This window comes from Coturnix japonica, chromosome 1 (assembly GCF_001577835.2).
Source record: "Coturnix japonica isolate 7356 chromosome 1, Coturnix japonica 2.1, whole genome shotgun sequence".
Taxonomy (NCBI): domain Eukaryota; kingdom Metazoa; phylum Chordata; class Aves; order Galliformes; family Phasianidae; genus Coturnix; species Coturnix japonica.
In genome coordinates this window covers 20,188,599-20,204,878 of record NC_029516.1, presented here as the reverse complement: position 1 = coordinate 20,204,878, position 16,280 = coordinate 20,188,599, and the positions used below count along the sequence as shown (strand labels likewise).

General features: G+C 37.9%; 1 protein-coding gene across 1 annotated transcript; it reads right to left on the bottom strand.

Annotated features, from left to right (window-relative positions):
* Positions 1–9,172: 9,172 nt before the first annotated feature.
* On the bottom strand, positions 9,173–14,781 carry LOC107308697 (hyaluronidase PH-20). The gene is made up of 3 exons (XM_015852776.2): positions 13,333–14,781; positions 11,069–11,158; positions 9,173–10,032 (listed from the first exon to the last, which is right to left on the bottom strand). Exons 1-3 carry the CDS (start codon positions 14,299–14,301, stop codon positions 9,382–9,384), a joined length of 1,710 nt encoding a protein of 569 aa, XP_015708262.1. The 5' UTR covers positions 14,302–14,781; the 3' UTR covers positions 9,173–9,381.
* Positions 14,782–16,280: the final 1,499 nt, after the last annotated feature.

Sequence of the window (16,280 nt, the reverse complement as noted above, 5' to 3'; positions counted from 1 at the left end):
GAAACAATTGTTTGCTCATACCTAAGACTGGCTCTAGCTAAGGGTTGTATAATTTAGTCTTTTCCTGAATTGTGGAGTTTTTATTGGAGAATGTTGCTCTAATTATTTTCCTTTCTTTTTCTTATGGTAGTTCACTGATCTAAATCCTTTATGCCAGATAAATGATCAAGGTAAAATGGTAGAACATTAGCCTTAAAGATTCAGAAATTTGAAGGAACAATATGGAAGTCACGGAAGGAGCTTACAGAATAGAAGCAAAATTGAATTGTAACAACCAACAAATATATAACATTAATTATTTTTCCTAAATGGAATTATGTTCTAAGGAAAACAAGTGGTGAATTTAGTTTCATAACTAGCTAAGAACCATAAACTTTGCTTCTCTTCTGCAGTAAGCCCCATTTTCCTTTCTGATGCAGAGCTATACATACATCCAAGACAAACTGCCTTCAGTAAGTTAAATGCAGGATCCAATTGGATATATAGTGGTTGTTCCCGCAGTGAAGGGTCTAATTCATGTTCCTTCCTCTTTTCAAGCCACCACCTCCTCTTAAGTCTGTAGAAACTTTGTAGGTGAAAGCAGCCCACGTTAATTGAAATTCCCCTGAGGTTTTAAAAACACTGTGAAAATGGATGGCCAGACAAAACCAGGAGACAACAAAATTTCATGAGTCTTTTTTTTCTTAGGTAAGGACTTAAGTTAGGAAGTAATGAACAGTTATTTTTAAAACTGAATAAATTTGGTGTTTTTGGTTAAACTAGAATTGCGGATGTCATTCAAAACTTGAAACAGTGACTGTGTCTTCAGGCAGTTTCAGAGATCTTGAAAATTGGTGGCGTGATACAAGGGGAGGCGTTTGATCAAGTCCTGCATTAGAGAAGAGGTTAGCAGAAGTCAGCTATTTTGCTTGTTTCTTGGTGGCAACCAATTGGTCATGCAGTGGGGGGACTGGAGGAACGAGTGAAAAAACTGGAGTAGGAAACAGATTATTCTTATTCTGGTTGGATGGGTAGGAGCACTTCAGGAAATAATTCATAGGCAAACCACTGTTCTTTGCTTTTCTGCCATGTTTCTTGTTGTTATTATTATTTTTTTCAATAACTTGTTTCAGCCAAAGCAATTATTGATTTTTGAATGACTAGATTAAATGTTTCTGGCAGCATCAAAACTGAAATTGTAAGGATTTCTCCCATATCGACGTATCAACCAGCTGACAGTGTGTGGAATAAAGACAGGCCATTTGTACAAGTAGTTTCTGAGAGTGAAGTGGTTGTGATTGCTGCCGGGGGAAAAATGCTCATAAAATAAATCAGTCAATATTTTTGCAGGAATTCTAAATTGTGGAATGGTGCTTAAGGCTCACAGTTCAGCTTTCATAGGCAGTAGGTTACACATACAGTAGCATATTCTGGAAAAAAAGTATCTACATAAAAGACAGCAGAGGAAAGGGAGGTAAATTTTTAGACTAATTCAGTTATACACTAACTGAAGTCTTTTGTGGTGCAACAAAATATATTAAACATTCTTGGAGTGTTCACCAAGTTCAAAGTTCTGTTATACTTGAAATCTTCTGTAACGCCCCTGCTTTTGTGACAAACTATGGGACTATATCAAGCAATTCTTTAGCTTACAGGCTGCTTGATGACAGAATATTGCATGAGAATATTGTATGTGAAAGTATTACTATCTTGTTACAGTTGAGCATCTCCAAGGATGTTTGTTCTTGCTTTTAAAAGCCTGACCCAAGATACAGAAGGCCGCCATTCATTATCCCCTATGTCTGTAGGCTGGCCACTTATCTCTCCTGGAAACATTGAACTGCTGATAAACTATTTCATTTTCTGTCTTGCCTATTGAAATTTAAACACTTTGGGACTCGTTTAGCTATGCTATGGCAGTACACAGCACCTGGTATATTGAGTTTTTCAAGTTCTCTGTCTGTGAAGTGATAATAAAGCAGTTTACTCTATTGTGGTGAGTTGCTTGTATTATAAAAATGATAATAGCTGGTACTATGCTTCAGATGATGTCAATGATACAGAGAAAACTGACCTGAGTGAATGCATCAGATGAAAACATTTGATCAGTACAAGATGATGTGGACCCATGTCTAGTTCTGAATATTACCAAAGAGGTCAGATTGTCTGTAGCTTAAGCCTGGTTTTTAGTGACAGCTGTAGATCACAATGAAAAGAAGCCTTCAACTGAATGAAATCTTTAGGGAGGAGAGAATGAAGTTTTGTTTCACTCTGGTATTTTCAAGCTTGTCCTGATATACCAGATCTTTGAGAAAGAGAAAGAAAGAAAGAAAGAAAGAAAGAAAGAAAGAAAGAAAGAAAGAAAGAAAGAAAATAGAAGGAAAAAGAGCGAGAAGATAGAGCGTAAGTTGAGGCAGGGTGACATGAGGAAGAATATAGCGGGAAGTTAAAGAGAAAACTGCAGGAGAGGGGTCGGAGCACGGAAGAAGAGAGATACTTAGTACAGAATAACGGTAACATGGAATGAAGAAAGAAAAAAGAAAGAAAAGAAGGAAAGAAAGAAAAGAAAGAAAAGAACGAAGAAAGAAAGAAGAAAGAAAGAGAGAAAGAAAAAGAAAAGAAATAGGAAAAGAAGGAAAGAATGAAAGACAGAAAGCAAAAGGAAGAAGAGAGAAAGAAAAAAGAAAGGGAGAAAGAAGGAAAGAAAGAAAGAAAAGAGAAAGAAGGAAAGAAAAGAAAAGAAAAAGAAAGAAAAGAAAGAAGAAAGAAAAAGAAAAGGAAAAGAAAGAAGAAAGAAGAAGAACGAAGAACAGAAATAAGAAGGAAGAAAAAAAAGAAAGAAAGAAAGAAAGAAAGAAAGAAAAGAAAAGAAAAGAAGTAGAATAAACCATGCATCTTTTCTGCTACTGAGGTACTGCACTGGTAAGACCTTGGTCTGCCCTTTATAAGCCAGAATCAAGCAGCTGCTTTGCAGATCAAAGAAGGGCTGTATTGAAGATCTCTGTAAAAGCATTTCAGTGTGCCTGTTGGTGCCCATGGGCATTAGTTGTGCCCTCTGCTGGCTGCACCCTCAGAGATTAGTGTGCTTCTTGATAGTTTTTCTCACTCTAGAGAAGAAAAACATAAGAAATGATTTAGGTATGGGTTGTTTTACTGGTAGAGTAGGGCAGATTGAGATTTTTAACTGAAGAACTCTGTGGTTTGGATACCGATGTTTGGGATATTTAGCATGATAACTGAAACAGTGCAATGGACTTACAGACAAGGCAGCCTAAGTCTGTACATTATTAGTCCTGTGCCTTTAAGAATTTGTTGGATCCAGTATTACAGTGCTTCATATTTTGTTGTGGCATTAATATTGTTATTATGTGACTTCAGAAGCCCTTTAGATGGGTGGTTGTAAGGTGCCTGCCACAGGCAGTCATCACTGTACACTGGCAAGCTGTCATCTCGTCTCAACCTGTTAGTAGCCTGGGGGAGCAGCTTGCTCCAGAAGGAGATTGCCAACATATGGCATATTTCTTCTGCAGGACCTTGAAATTCTGTTGTATAAATATATTTTCTGAGATGGAAACAAAGTCAGAGAAAGGTGACTGCTTGTTGTCTGAGGTCCAACTGTGAAGCAGAAACAAAATACTTGATATTCAAAGTAGTGGTTCACGTTAATCTAAATAGTGTCTGTGTCAGACTACTAATCAATAAATACCTTATCAGTTGTAAACGAAGGGATATACAAGCATACACTAGAAAATGTTATCTAATTACTACTGGCAAAAGAACTATAATCAATGAATAGCAATGGTAAAAACACATTAGTGAACATAATGATATCCAAAGTTAATCCATTAAGGATGCTAATATTGATAGGTGTCCTTTACCTCCTTGCGTCTTCTTTCTCATATATGATGAGGGGAAAACAATTGCAGGAAGTTTCTGCAGTCCTGAGTGCTACTGACAGCAAAGAGAAAAGTAGCTGCTGAAGGTTTGGAACACCTACAGAAGATAACTCTTCTCTAAAGACTTTGATCTTTGACTGACAGACACAAAAGCTGAGGATTGCCTTGAATCCTTCATGTTTACCTAATTTCTCCTAAAGAAATATTTCAGTGAAGTATTTCCAGCAAAATAGAGGGGTTTGCAATAGCCACATTGCAGGAAACATTTAGATGTGGTAAGGCATGAAGTTAGATCAATTAACCTTTTGAATCCATTTCTAGCACCCTGTATGCTGCTTTCCAGTAAGATGTTTACAAAAAAAAAAACAAATGCCAGCAACCTTACAACGAAAGGACAGTAATAATGAGATTACTTTTTCTTTAAGAAAAATGAAGCCACAGTTTAAAAAGCTGTACATTTTTAAATGTATACAATATTACTTTGGAATTAAACAAACTCACAACTCTGCCCTGAAATCTCAGGTCCTAATCTTACAGACTTTACATTGGCAGGAAGGGTATCTGGTAGTGTGAAAAGGCTTGTACAAATAGGCTGTGGAAAACCTTTGAAATATCTATGTTCTGTTTGCCTGAAGGAAAGAATTTAGTTGTCTTCTTGAAGAGCTCATTGGTGCTTTGTAACTGAATATATTTTAAAATTATGTGACTGCCTGCTCTCTTGTTGCTTGTGTTAATATTGTGATGGATAGATACTGGTACACATCTAGTATGTGTCTAGGAGTTGTCTAGCATGTGTTGCACCAGCTTGAAATCTTTGACACAATTCCTTTCTGATATATATTCAGCAGTGTATTTCAGTATGTTTCAAGGATTAACACAAATTTTCATAGAATCATAGAATCACCAAGGTTGGAAAAGACCTAAAAGATCATCCAGTCCAACCATTTGCCTATTACTAATAGCAGCCACTAAACCATGTCCCTCAGCACAACATCCATTCTTTCCTTGAACACCCCCAGGATCGGTGACTCCACCACCTCCCTGAGCAGTCCATTCCAGTGCCTGACCACGCTTTCTGAGAAGTAACACTTCCTAATGTCCAACCTGAATCTCCCTTGCCGTAGCTTGAAACCATTCCCTCTGGCCCTATCACTAATGACACGAGAGGCCAACCCCCAGATCACCACAACCTCCCCTTCAGGAAGTTATAGAGAGCAATGAGGTCTCCCCTGAGCCTCCTCTTCTCGAGGCTGAACATTCCCAGCTCCTTTAGCGTCCTCTCATACGGCCTGTGCTCCAGACCCCTCACCAACTTTGTTGCCCTCCTCTGAACACATTTTGCTGGATGTTTGGGATACTGTCACATCCTAGGCTGCTTGCAAAGTGGTCCTACTGGCCTGCCTCTCAGAATTTCTCTGCACGTTCTTACTTTTCAAACAGAGAAGCAAGAAACTGTAAGGCAGGGACTAGGCTGTGGTTTCACTCACGTTCAGATTCTGTGAAACCCAACAGTCATCTCCTGTGAAAGTGCTAGTATCTTTCAGTGTCCCACAATAAGCAACACAACAAGCCAGATCCAGATCCTTCAGATAGAGAAACAGAATTTTAATGAAAACATTCGTACACATTGTAGAAGGGCACTGAAGGTGGTTGAACATCTTTCATTTCTTAAACCTTTTCATCGAACCCAGTTTAGAATTCCCCATTCCCTGAGTATTACCAGCCTGAGTTCTGCCTGGAAGGTAGAGTTGTGCAATAATGGTAATCAAAGTGAACAAATGCTCATCTAGTACTTAATCTCTTGAAAAATACAAGAACATAAGAAACTGAAACTATAAGGCTACAGAGACAGCAGTGATTACAGGAAATGCAAGTAATGGAAAGTGATGGGTTTTTTGTTTTGCTGTAGGAGAATACAAGTTTGGCTTTGAACATAAGGTAATCCCCAGCAATAGAAGGAGTAGCTCTCCTTTTCCTTCTTTTCTCCATCCTTAGTCCATGAAAACTCTTGCCAACTCCATGGTGACCCTTTGACATAGAAAGAGGAAGAAAGACAAACGTGATGCAAAACACAATAATGTACTTGGAAAATACTCTAATGTACATGATGATATACACAAATCTCTCTGTTGTAAGAAGTTTGTAGGATTTCAACATGAATTTCAGGTATGTGTGAGTAACATAGATTCAAAATGAACATTCAAAAGGTGCTTGGTAAAGCATTATCCTTCGGAGCACAAGATAAGTGCTTATGATGGAGCTTAGGAAGATGTATTTCTGTGGAGAGTTTATTGCAATGGTTTGCTTTCCTCTCACTTGTCTTATATGTTTGTTATTCTAGCTGCTCTCAAGAAAAAAAAAATAGGTGGCATCAGATAGATGTATCTAATCTAACATATTGATTACAGTGTTCTTTTTTCTTTACAGTGAGCACTGGGATAAGGTTGTCTATATTAAATACCAAATAGATAAAAACAGTGGTACAGAAGGTCTGATCTGTTCATATTCCCTTCTGCTTCACTCTTCCAGTTCTGCAGTTCACTTCCTCTTCATCCACTGGGAAGTCTTAGATGCTTTGTCTTAAATCTTATTTATCTTTTCTTTCCTGCTTCCTCCTTTGGGATTTCACAGCAAATGCTCTTCTTGCCATTACTTGGCTGATAGTCAGTAATATTTCTGGCAAGACTTGTAGATTTTGTGATGCTGCAAACTCACTTATCACAAAGTAATTCAAACTCAGTGTCTTGAAGCAAGCTGGATATTTATAAAGAAGCTTAACCGCAGGAAACTTTTCCAGTACGTGATTCCACAATGCAATGCAGCCTATGAGCTAAAACTCTATATGCCAACAGAAAGTGTTAGCCATGTTAAAGGATTCTGCTAAAACAAACAAAAAAATACTTGGTGTAAGTCATACAAAGTATTGTATTACCAGGGAAGTTTCCAGGTTTTAGAAATCATTTGATAATTGTCTGAAGTTCAGCAAGAAGCAGAGGGACCTCAGATGCAGCAATAATCACAATATCACACAATCATAGGGGTTGGAAGGGACCTCCAGAGATCATTGAGTCCAACCCCCCTGCCAAAGCAGGTTCCCTACACCGGGTTGCACAGGTAGGCATCCAGGCGGGTCTTCAATATCTCCAGAGGAGACTCCACAACCCCCTAGGCAGCCTGATCCAGTGCTCTGTCACCCTCACTGTAAAGGCGTTCTTGAGCACATTCGTGTGTAACTTCCTATGCTCCAGTTCTTCTATAATGCAGAAAGGTACCATGGCTTTTGTTTACCCAAGGTCAAACATCCATTAAAAGCTGGAGTGCCAAAACTACATTTTTGCATAAGTGATAAAAAAAAACCTGCTGGCTTCTTTTGTTCTGGACAGTTTGCTACAAATCTATTTTTTACTTGTTAGTCTACTTGTGACATTGATGGCAGGAATAACTTTGACTTGTGGGCTCGACAATGTAAGTGCAGTGAGAAAATCATTACTTCCTCTTGATAACTTGCTGTCCAAAAGCCATAAAGCATTATTTCTCCTTCTTAAAGTCTTCATCTATTTTGCTGTGCGTCCGTTATCTATTTTGCTGTATGTCCATTATATGACTGACAACATGAACATTTGAAGGCATTAGATTTGATATGCATTTTTTGCTAGATTTAGGCATTAGGTTTTTGCAAGTAAAGGGCTGCTATATTGAAATGACAGATCATTCTGTTATCTTGTATCTGTGCAAGACAATGATTTATTTATGCAGATCATGCCTAGCTCTATGGAGACATTTTTAATTTATCAGTGCCAGCAGCCACTAGAACCACCCCTTAGAAATCAAGCCTTCTATTAAGCATATGACTTAATAATTTGGAAATATTATTTTATCAAATGAACTGCACTTAGTTGCTTCTGAATGCTTCAAATGGCTATACAGAAATTATAACCGGACTCTTGATGTGAAACTGAGAGTGATTTGCTTCTGAGGTTTATGTGACTTCAATAAAATAATATTAAGTAAACAGTCATATTGTAGCTACACGGAGTGGCTTTTGGTAGATCATAGTCTTGAATAACTGATTTTCTCTGAATTCCTTCTGAATATGCCAGGTTTTTTCCCGTCTCTTGAGGAAAACACAAGCTGCCCAGCCTCTGTATGACAGCTGAGCATCTGCAGTGAAGTCTTAAATTGCAACCCATAGTTCTCATTTGTTTGCTATTTCTATTCAGAGCTGAAAGAAAGTGGTTTCATAACGTAGCCTTCCTTGTAGTGTCCTTTTGGCCTCTTCTCCAGATAAGCTTATTTCCTCTGTTACTGTCTTTCTTGTCAACTGCTGTCTGTTCTCCTTTCCAGGTTAATGTCACACATTGACTGCTATCACCAAGAGCGTTTGGGGCACAAAACCTTCTTTCTGCATGCCACGGGAAATAGTTTGGGGTTTTGTGAGCAGAACAGATAAAAAATCTGAGATTATTGTTCATAGACACTGGAAATGAAGCATGAGAGTTCCTGATTCCCAGCATCACATCTCTCACTGTTCACTTTTCCTAAGGAAAAAATTATTTTCCACCCAATAGACTGACTAGGAAATAATCAGCATGGAAAATGTCCTGTGCACCCAGGCTGTTGTCCACATGACACAGAGACAGTTACATGTGCTTTCCAGGGCTTGCTGACCAGAGAAACCAGGCATAGTAACCTGTGGAACTGGGACTGAGGAAGCAGATCTGATGAGTTTTGAGTATTGGCCAGACAAAATGACTGACAGACAAAAAGAAAAAAGGAGAGAGCTTAGGAGAAGAAGAGAAGAAGAAAGAAGGAAAGATTAACTGCTACAGCTCCAATTTTACATAATGAAGTTGTGTTAGTTAGAAGTCAATATTTACATTCGTTAATAACTATTGAAGAGTTAGGACTATATTCAATTAAAAGAACCACAGTGTTCTTGTAGATGATGTAAAAAGTTATTTAAAAAAAAAAAAAAAAAAAGGCAAAGGGTATCTTCATCTAAGAAGCATTATGTTGCAAAGTCCCACGATATAAAGTTAAGCCAAATGTTTAGAATAGCTAGTGTTCAGATGGAATGAACACAGAGCATTATGCCTGTTAACCACTGAGAATGAAATCCAGGTTAAGATGGATTTAGCTGACTTGACTTGAAGTACACAAAGTGGTACTTTTCACAAATGTGTTCTTCAAATGCAACTGTTAAAAATGTAAAATATTTAAAAGAAAGAAAAAAAAAAGTGTTCCACATGCTGAGTTATCCTTTTAGTAGGCATAATCAGCATATACAGACCAGCCTATCTTTGGCACAAATAGTAGTTTATATAACTAAACTATAGAATTACATTCAAACTGAAGTGTTACCCAAGGAATAGAAGAGGTTACCTGATACAGATAAGACAACAGAGTTGCAGCTGTTTTACCCCTTTGAGGAATTATTTCTCTGTGTGGATTAAACACAGCCAGGAAAAAAAATATATATATATATATTCTCACTTCTTTGAGTCATTTATATTAAGGTTCTCAAAATTAGAACTAAAAAAAATAGATTAAATCTATTTATCTTATAGGATGTAGAACTACCAAAACTACAAGTATCATTTGCTTCTACATCATATCGAGTGGCTGCTGTGTCAGTGTTAAATTCTGCAGTTGTTAAATGCAGTATATTATTTCCAGTGGCGGGCTGGAAATAATCTGTTTCAGGATGTGTGGATAATGTCACCTTACTCTGTGGAAATACAGTTCTGTTAGACAGGTTCTTTTCTTTAGAAGAGTCTATGTTAGAAAATGAATTTGAGGATATCTGAATGCAAATTTCTTCTGAAATACAAGCACGGAGGTAATGGATGTCATTGATATCAACTCTGGGTTCACAGTTGTGCCCTGCGTAACAGTGGCAGTCAAATTTTTCTATGAACATCTGCAGATCCTGAAATGCTGGTTGCCCTTGCAGAGTGTATTTTCCATCCTTTGTCATTCGAATGACAATATTCTCTGGGTTCAAGTGAAGATAGTCGTTGGAATTCCATTTTTTCCGTGCACAAGCACCAGAGTCTTGGCATACTACTTGGCTGCAGATTCTGGCTGCCATTGTGACGTTGATGAGGTAAGGAGTCAAAGTCTTCCTAAGGTAGTTGTCCAGAGTCCTACAGGTGTTCTGTAAAAAGAGCATCGTATCTGAAAAGTTTAGTATAGGAACTATTAGAATGCTGTTGTTATAGTAGGAGTACTGCAGTGGTTATCTATAAATGCTTTTCTTGAGGGTTTAATAACAGTCATAACTGGTTTTTGGAAGCAGATTTATCAGATAAGTTGCTGTATAATTCAAGGATCACAATAAATTTATCTTAGGTGGTTACTGGAGATGTTACTAAAAACACTTCTAGAAATTAGTAGATGACTTTAAGCTTTCATTTTATCTGTATGAGATTCCCTGTAGCCTTTTGAATTTTGGAAAGCTGTATGAAGGATCAGTGTTCCTTTTTATGTGTTTTGAATATTTTGAAGATATCTTGAGGGGAAAAATAAACAATAAAACTAACTCATAAAACAGTCCTTCAGCATAAGCAAATAATTTTTCTGTTAATACAGCTTGTGATAAACTTTGGTTTTCTTCTGAGTAGCTGTACTGAAGGAATAGGGAGCTCTCACAGAGGTTTTGGATGGAAAGATAAATCTAATTGACCATGGAGCTGGCATATATGCTGTATATGCTTGTCAAACCAAAGGTTTGGGGAACTGTTTGTTTCTGAAGCTATATGTTCTTAGGGCATTTGCCTAATAGCACACACCAGTAGACAGATAAAGCTAATATTTACACTAATAGACATCATCTCGGTGAATCTGAGGTATATGTAGCTGTTTATTTTGCTTTTAGATGAAATCCCTGCCTAGAAAATTTTGCTTGATGCAGTTTGCGCAGTTGCTTACAGATACCATGGAAGATTGTGCAGTTGCTCACAGCCAACACCAGAAGTTCAAATAATTGAAATCTTAGTCTGAGTAGTCAATGACAATCTTCATTAGCCTCAGACGGGCCTGATTTTTGGTTAGTGAAGACAGTAAATCTGCTGACAATATGGAGTCATCACTTTTAGAGTAGAAGATAAGATGCAAATAATTGTAATCCTTTTCTTTATCCTTTTCAATTTATTTCTCCATAAAAATATCACATAATAATTAACCTGGCATACCTTGCTTTGTGTTAAATTCATATCACCCCAAATCACAATTCCAGAAGCACCCAGTGCCGCAGACTCTCCAATGGTATTTACCAGGTCATCCTGAGAGTAAGTGAGAAAAGAATAGTACCAGTGTAAGTAAACAACAGTAATAGTAATAATAATAGTAATAGTCTCGTGCGGGTTGGAAGGGACCTTAGAGATCATCGAGTCCAACTCCCGGGATTCGAGCCTCTGTGCTGCAGAGCGGCACTTCTACCACTTGCGCCACAGGGGGGATTCGAACCCCGGGCCCTGGTGTTGCAAGGCGGCAGAGGAAAAAGATAAAATCCATATAGTAAATTACATAGCCAAAATAACTACTCTAAAGAAAGCAAGCAATTATACACTATGCAAACAGTGTGCTCACAATAACACTGTTTTGTCCTGGGATGGAGTTGAGCAGGTAATACTAGAAAATATTGACAATTGTTTCCAGATTATACAAGGGCTGTTCTGAAAATAATGCCTCTTATTGTATCATGGTAGCCCATGATATTAGAGGCAGATGTTGGTGGTCTGGCAACAGAGGTTGTACCTTCCCATCAGTCTTCCATTATGTTTTGTTGCCATGTGACAGATGGCCTGACAAAATGCTGTCTGACATGGAAGTGCATGTGAAGCAAAGATGTGTCATTGAATTTCTCTATGCAGAAACAATTGCACCCATTGACATTCACTGATGCTTGCTGAGCACTTATGGAGACCAAACAGTGGGTGTGAGCACACTGAGGCTGTGGGTGGTGTGTTTCAGCAGTGCAACAGTGCCAGTGGGTCATCTCTGCTGGTGCAGGTATTTATGAGCTCAGCAGGCTCTTATTCATAGCTGGAGTAAATGCATATATACTGGTGGTGATTATGTTGAAAATGATAAAATAATGTTTTGTAGCTAAGAATTTATCAAATAGTGTTATTGCAATAGTGTTATTGTGCTTCTTACATCTATAGTAGTTCCGTGGAAATAAACAGGAGGCATTACTTTTGGCGCAACCTATGTATATGGTTAGAAAGACAACTGTTAAGCCCATACACCCCACTAACCATTTTAACTTTCATTTTGCTACATTGTTTTCTAACTGCTCAGAGCTGGTGGTAACCAATTTCAGTAACACTGCCTGAAGCTCAAGCACGGATGTAGGATTTTTCTAACTTTAATTTAATTTCAGTTCTGAGAAAGTGCTGGAGCAGAAAAGTAGCAAGAGCAGAGCTTTCACCAACAGGAATCTCTTTTCTCAGAAGAATGCCTCTGACCTTTTGCAGAGATTGATCTGGGAAATTTGTTTCTGTTCACTTCTCTTTCTAACAGTCAGCTATTAGCCCAGTCTTAACAAAACATTTAAGCCCATCTGGAATGGGAGAGGGCTATGGATAGAAGAAGAACAAGGGGCACAACATGAAAAGACAACATGTGAGTGTTGGAGGATTTAAAGGGAGTAACCAGAAATCCAGCAGAACTGCTGACAGAACCTCCTGCTCCTCACAGGTACGGAGCACGGAGCTGGGAGCAATGCTCAGTAATGCTTTGTCTTCAATTCTGGAGAATGAATTAGATTATATCATCATAAAAATCAGATCACTGGGAGTGGAAGAATGTTAATTTACCATTTAAGAATTTCTGAAACAGAAATTATTTATTTTAGTGTGCACTACAGAGTTCCAGAAGAAGAAAAAGGTGAACGTTTTGGGCAAGGAGGTGATTGTTGAATGACCTCTCATTTTTCAAGTGGAGGCTGAGGAGTGGGAGTAGTATGGAAGTATAAGATCTTACAATAGTTAACTTGTAGGGTACCTCCCCAGTCCTCTAACAAAACCAGGAGGGATGCACCTCATATTAAGACAAAAGCTAGGAGAAGGAATGGAGACAAAAGGACTTCTTTTATTGTTTTACCTTTTAACTTTAAGAAGCAGATGTAAGGCCAGCCCAGTTTTACTAATTCTTTTTGGAAAAGGTTATTCTTTCATCTGAATTAATGTACTGTAATATGCTCCCTAGATGCTAATATTTTGCTGCGTGTGAGGACTGCTCAGAGAGTAAAACATAAGTTGATAAATATCATGAGGAAGAAGTGAAAATAGACCTCTTACTGTTCAGTTTGCACAAATGTAGTTGTTAGATTTTTTTTTTACATACAAAATCGAGACACCTCTGATACAAATTCATATATTTTCTAAATAAGCGCCCCGTGATAATTTCTTTCTATTTAAATTTGAAATACTTAAGGTGTAGCTCCACTCACCTGAGAGAGATATTCCTCATAGAGATCTGTAAATACTGGTCGTGTATATACAAAAACTGGAAGGGGATGAGTCGAATTAGAGACATACGAAACTCTGATGGCTTCTTGAACTCTGTTGCGAACAAAAAGTTGGGCATTTCTGGAAGATCTTAAGGCTGTTTCTAGATAGATAGATGGGTAAAGTGCTGTGCTTTTCTCCCACAACCAGTTAAGCTCATTATTTCTTGCTATTTCAATATCTAAACAGGTTCCTGTATAGTTATGTGGGTTTTGTTTGTAATCATAGTTATAACAGTCGGGGTAAAGGTAGTATCCCCAAAGACGATTTGGCTTCATTGCTATGCCCAGTTTTAAAGATTCCAACATAAGAGATCTTGCTGCAGCTTCAAATTCCTTTTTAGCTATAATCCTGGCTTCAGCTTCTGATAAACTTATGTCTCTCTGCTGAACCAATTCAATAGATTCCTGCCTGTAAATGTCTTTTGATCCCCAGTTCCTTATCCACACAGGTCTCCAATTTTCCCAGTCAATGACAGCCAACCCAAACTGTTCATCTGAAGGAATATAGAACTGGATATCCTCTTTGGCTTTTTTTAAATGATTTTCCATCGGCACGAGTTGAGGGAGTCCTCCATGGAATGCTTCTCCTGTGATTTCATTTTTGTACGGATAGTAACCAAGCCTGTCTGGATAGAATAGAGTGATGTTTTGCCCAATGGATGTCTTCAGCGTGCTTCCAATGAGAGAAAAAAATGACATGTCCAGCTGCACTCCAGTCCTTTCATTACAAAGTTCTGTAGGAGCATTCCAGATGGAAAGGAAAGGTGAATTAGAAAGAAGCGGACGAGCTCTTATGTTCAGAGATGAGCAGCAAGAAAATAAAAGAATGGTGAACACCATGCCAGAAGCTATGGGATATGTACAAGTAACACAGATACCAACATTTTGTATTTGTCTTAGAGTTTCCATTGTAGCATGTGCAGTGGCATTAGATGATTGTGGTCAGACAACAATTAAATGCTCTCTGGGTTGCTGAGAAGTTTGATAGTCTGTACGGTGCAATAGTGTTCTTCAGGTTAAAGCTATTAAGCAATATTCCTGAGGTGCAGAATGGATATGTTCTTTATGTAACTCTCTCTACCATTTCTGACTGCAGGAAACTTCTCAACAATTTCAAAGACCTAATGCAGGGAAAGAAAGAAAAAAGAAAAAAAAAAGAATAAAAAAGTAGATAAATAAGAGTTGATAAATCTTTCTTTTCTAACTGTGAAACTAACACCCTTTTTTAGTTTGAGTATATTGTTATCTTTGAGTGAAACTCTCTTCAAGGAACAGCACAATATACAATCATAGAAGGAATAAACTTCATAAGAACAGAGACAAAATTGTCAGTGAAGTGGCACCCAATAAGTCATGGATTGCAATGAGTATGCTCAGCAGTACTTCTGATTGTGGCTGTGACTGATGTCTGTAAACATGAGCGTTCTCACAATGTGTTCTTTTAACAGTAACCTATAAGTAATACTTCTCACCTGTCTCAAAATAAAGTTTTAGGCCTTAATTGATCAATTTTGTAGAGCTCTTAATGGAAGATCCAAGATAACACAAAATTGGAACCAGAACATTGGCACATATCCAAGAAAACAATCCATATGAACTCAATTCAGCAAGATATCTGAAATATGATAGGCACTATATCTTCTGTCCAGAAGTTCTTAAACAGATTCAAAAGCTGTGTATCACCTTGGCGTATGGCTATCTATATGTTTCCTGAGTCTGATTACATTTTGATTCATAAAGGCCAAGTAGGCCCAGGAACACAATGCATGAGGAAACCTGAGGTCATGCACACATACGCAGTAAGCAGTCACACTTACTTTTAGTCAAGAACATAATGGTAGTGCTGGTGGATGTCTTGATTTCAGCTGGGATAGAGTTGATTTTCTTCACAGTATCTGGTATGTTTTGGCTTTAGGAGAAAAACAGTGTTAATAATGTACTGATGTTTTAGCTGTTTCTGAGCAGTGCTGCACAGAGAGAAGAATGTTTTAGCTTTTTACTGTACTGCAATTGATGGGACTGGGGGTGTGCAAGGAGAGGGGCAGGGACAGAGCCAAAACAGCTGACTCAAACTGGTAAAAGGGAATTTCCATACCATATGGAATTATTCCATATCATATGGAATTATAAAACTGGTGGAGAGTTGGCTATGGCAGCAGCCTCATCATTAGGTCATAGGGTATCTAAAGCATATAAGAGCATGAAGGAAAATAAAGGAGGATCCATGAAGTGGGCACAGAGAATCATTGGAAAAAAATATTTTCCACTTACGCAAATACATCTTAATGAAGTGATCACACATACAAGCTGATCTACATTGGTATTTCCCAAGACAATGGATCCTTCATATAGTAGGCGCTGTCATAACAACATGGGGTCATCTAAAGAAAGGAGTTGTAAGGAGTAGTTAAGTTTTCAGTGTGCCCCTTTTTCTTGTTGTAAAAGGTTTCTTGACTCCATGGAAGTCAGAACTACAGGACTGAAATTTTTGATCGTGTAAGCTTTTTCATGAGTGGGTTTCAACAGCAAGTCATTAAGAAAGAGGAAATTATCACTCTGAATACTGTATTTACTGGTTCAGCTGGAACTCACTTATTACTGGCTCATCTTATAAAGTTTGGTTTAGCATTGTTGGGAAATAGTTCTCCTCCAAATCCAGCTGTAATGTACTCTGCTGAGTACAAACTGATGATTAGTTTATGTGATGTCTTCCAGTTAAACAGATTGCCTTTGGTCCAGCCTAACAATGACAGCTCTAATAAATGTTACTCTTTTCAGTCTCCTTGAATGTCAGTCTAAGCGAGCTGAGTAATAAAGCTGCTCTTGTCAAAAAGTCAATATCTTTACAATATATTAACACTAATTGCTGTGGGGCTAGAGCTACGTAC

Bases quoted from the DNA above. Each gene is read 5' to 3' on its own strand.
- LOC107308697 (XM_015852776.2), bottom strand. From the start codon at position 14,301: ATGGAAACTCTAAGACAAATACAAAATGTTGGTATCTGTGTTACTTGT. The intron at 11,159-13,332 runs GTGAGTGGAGCT...ACTTACTCTCAG, and splicing joins ATGAGGAATATCTCTCTCAG to GATGACCTGGTAAATACCAT. The intron at 10,033-11,068 runs GTATGCCAGGTT...CTCTTTTTACAG, and splicing joins TGAATTTAACACAAAGCAAG to AACACCTGTAGGACTCTGGA.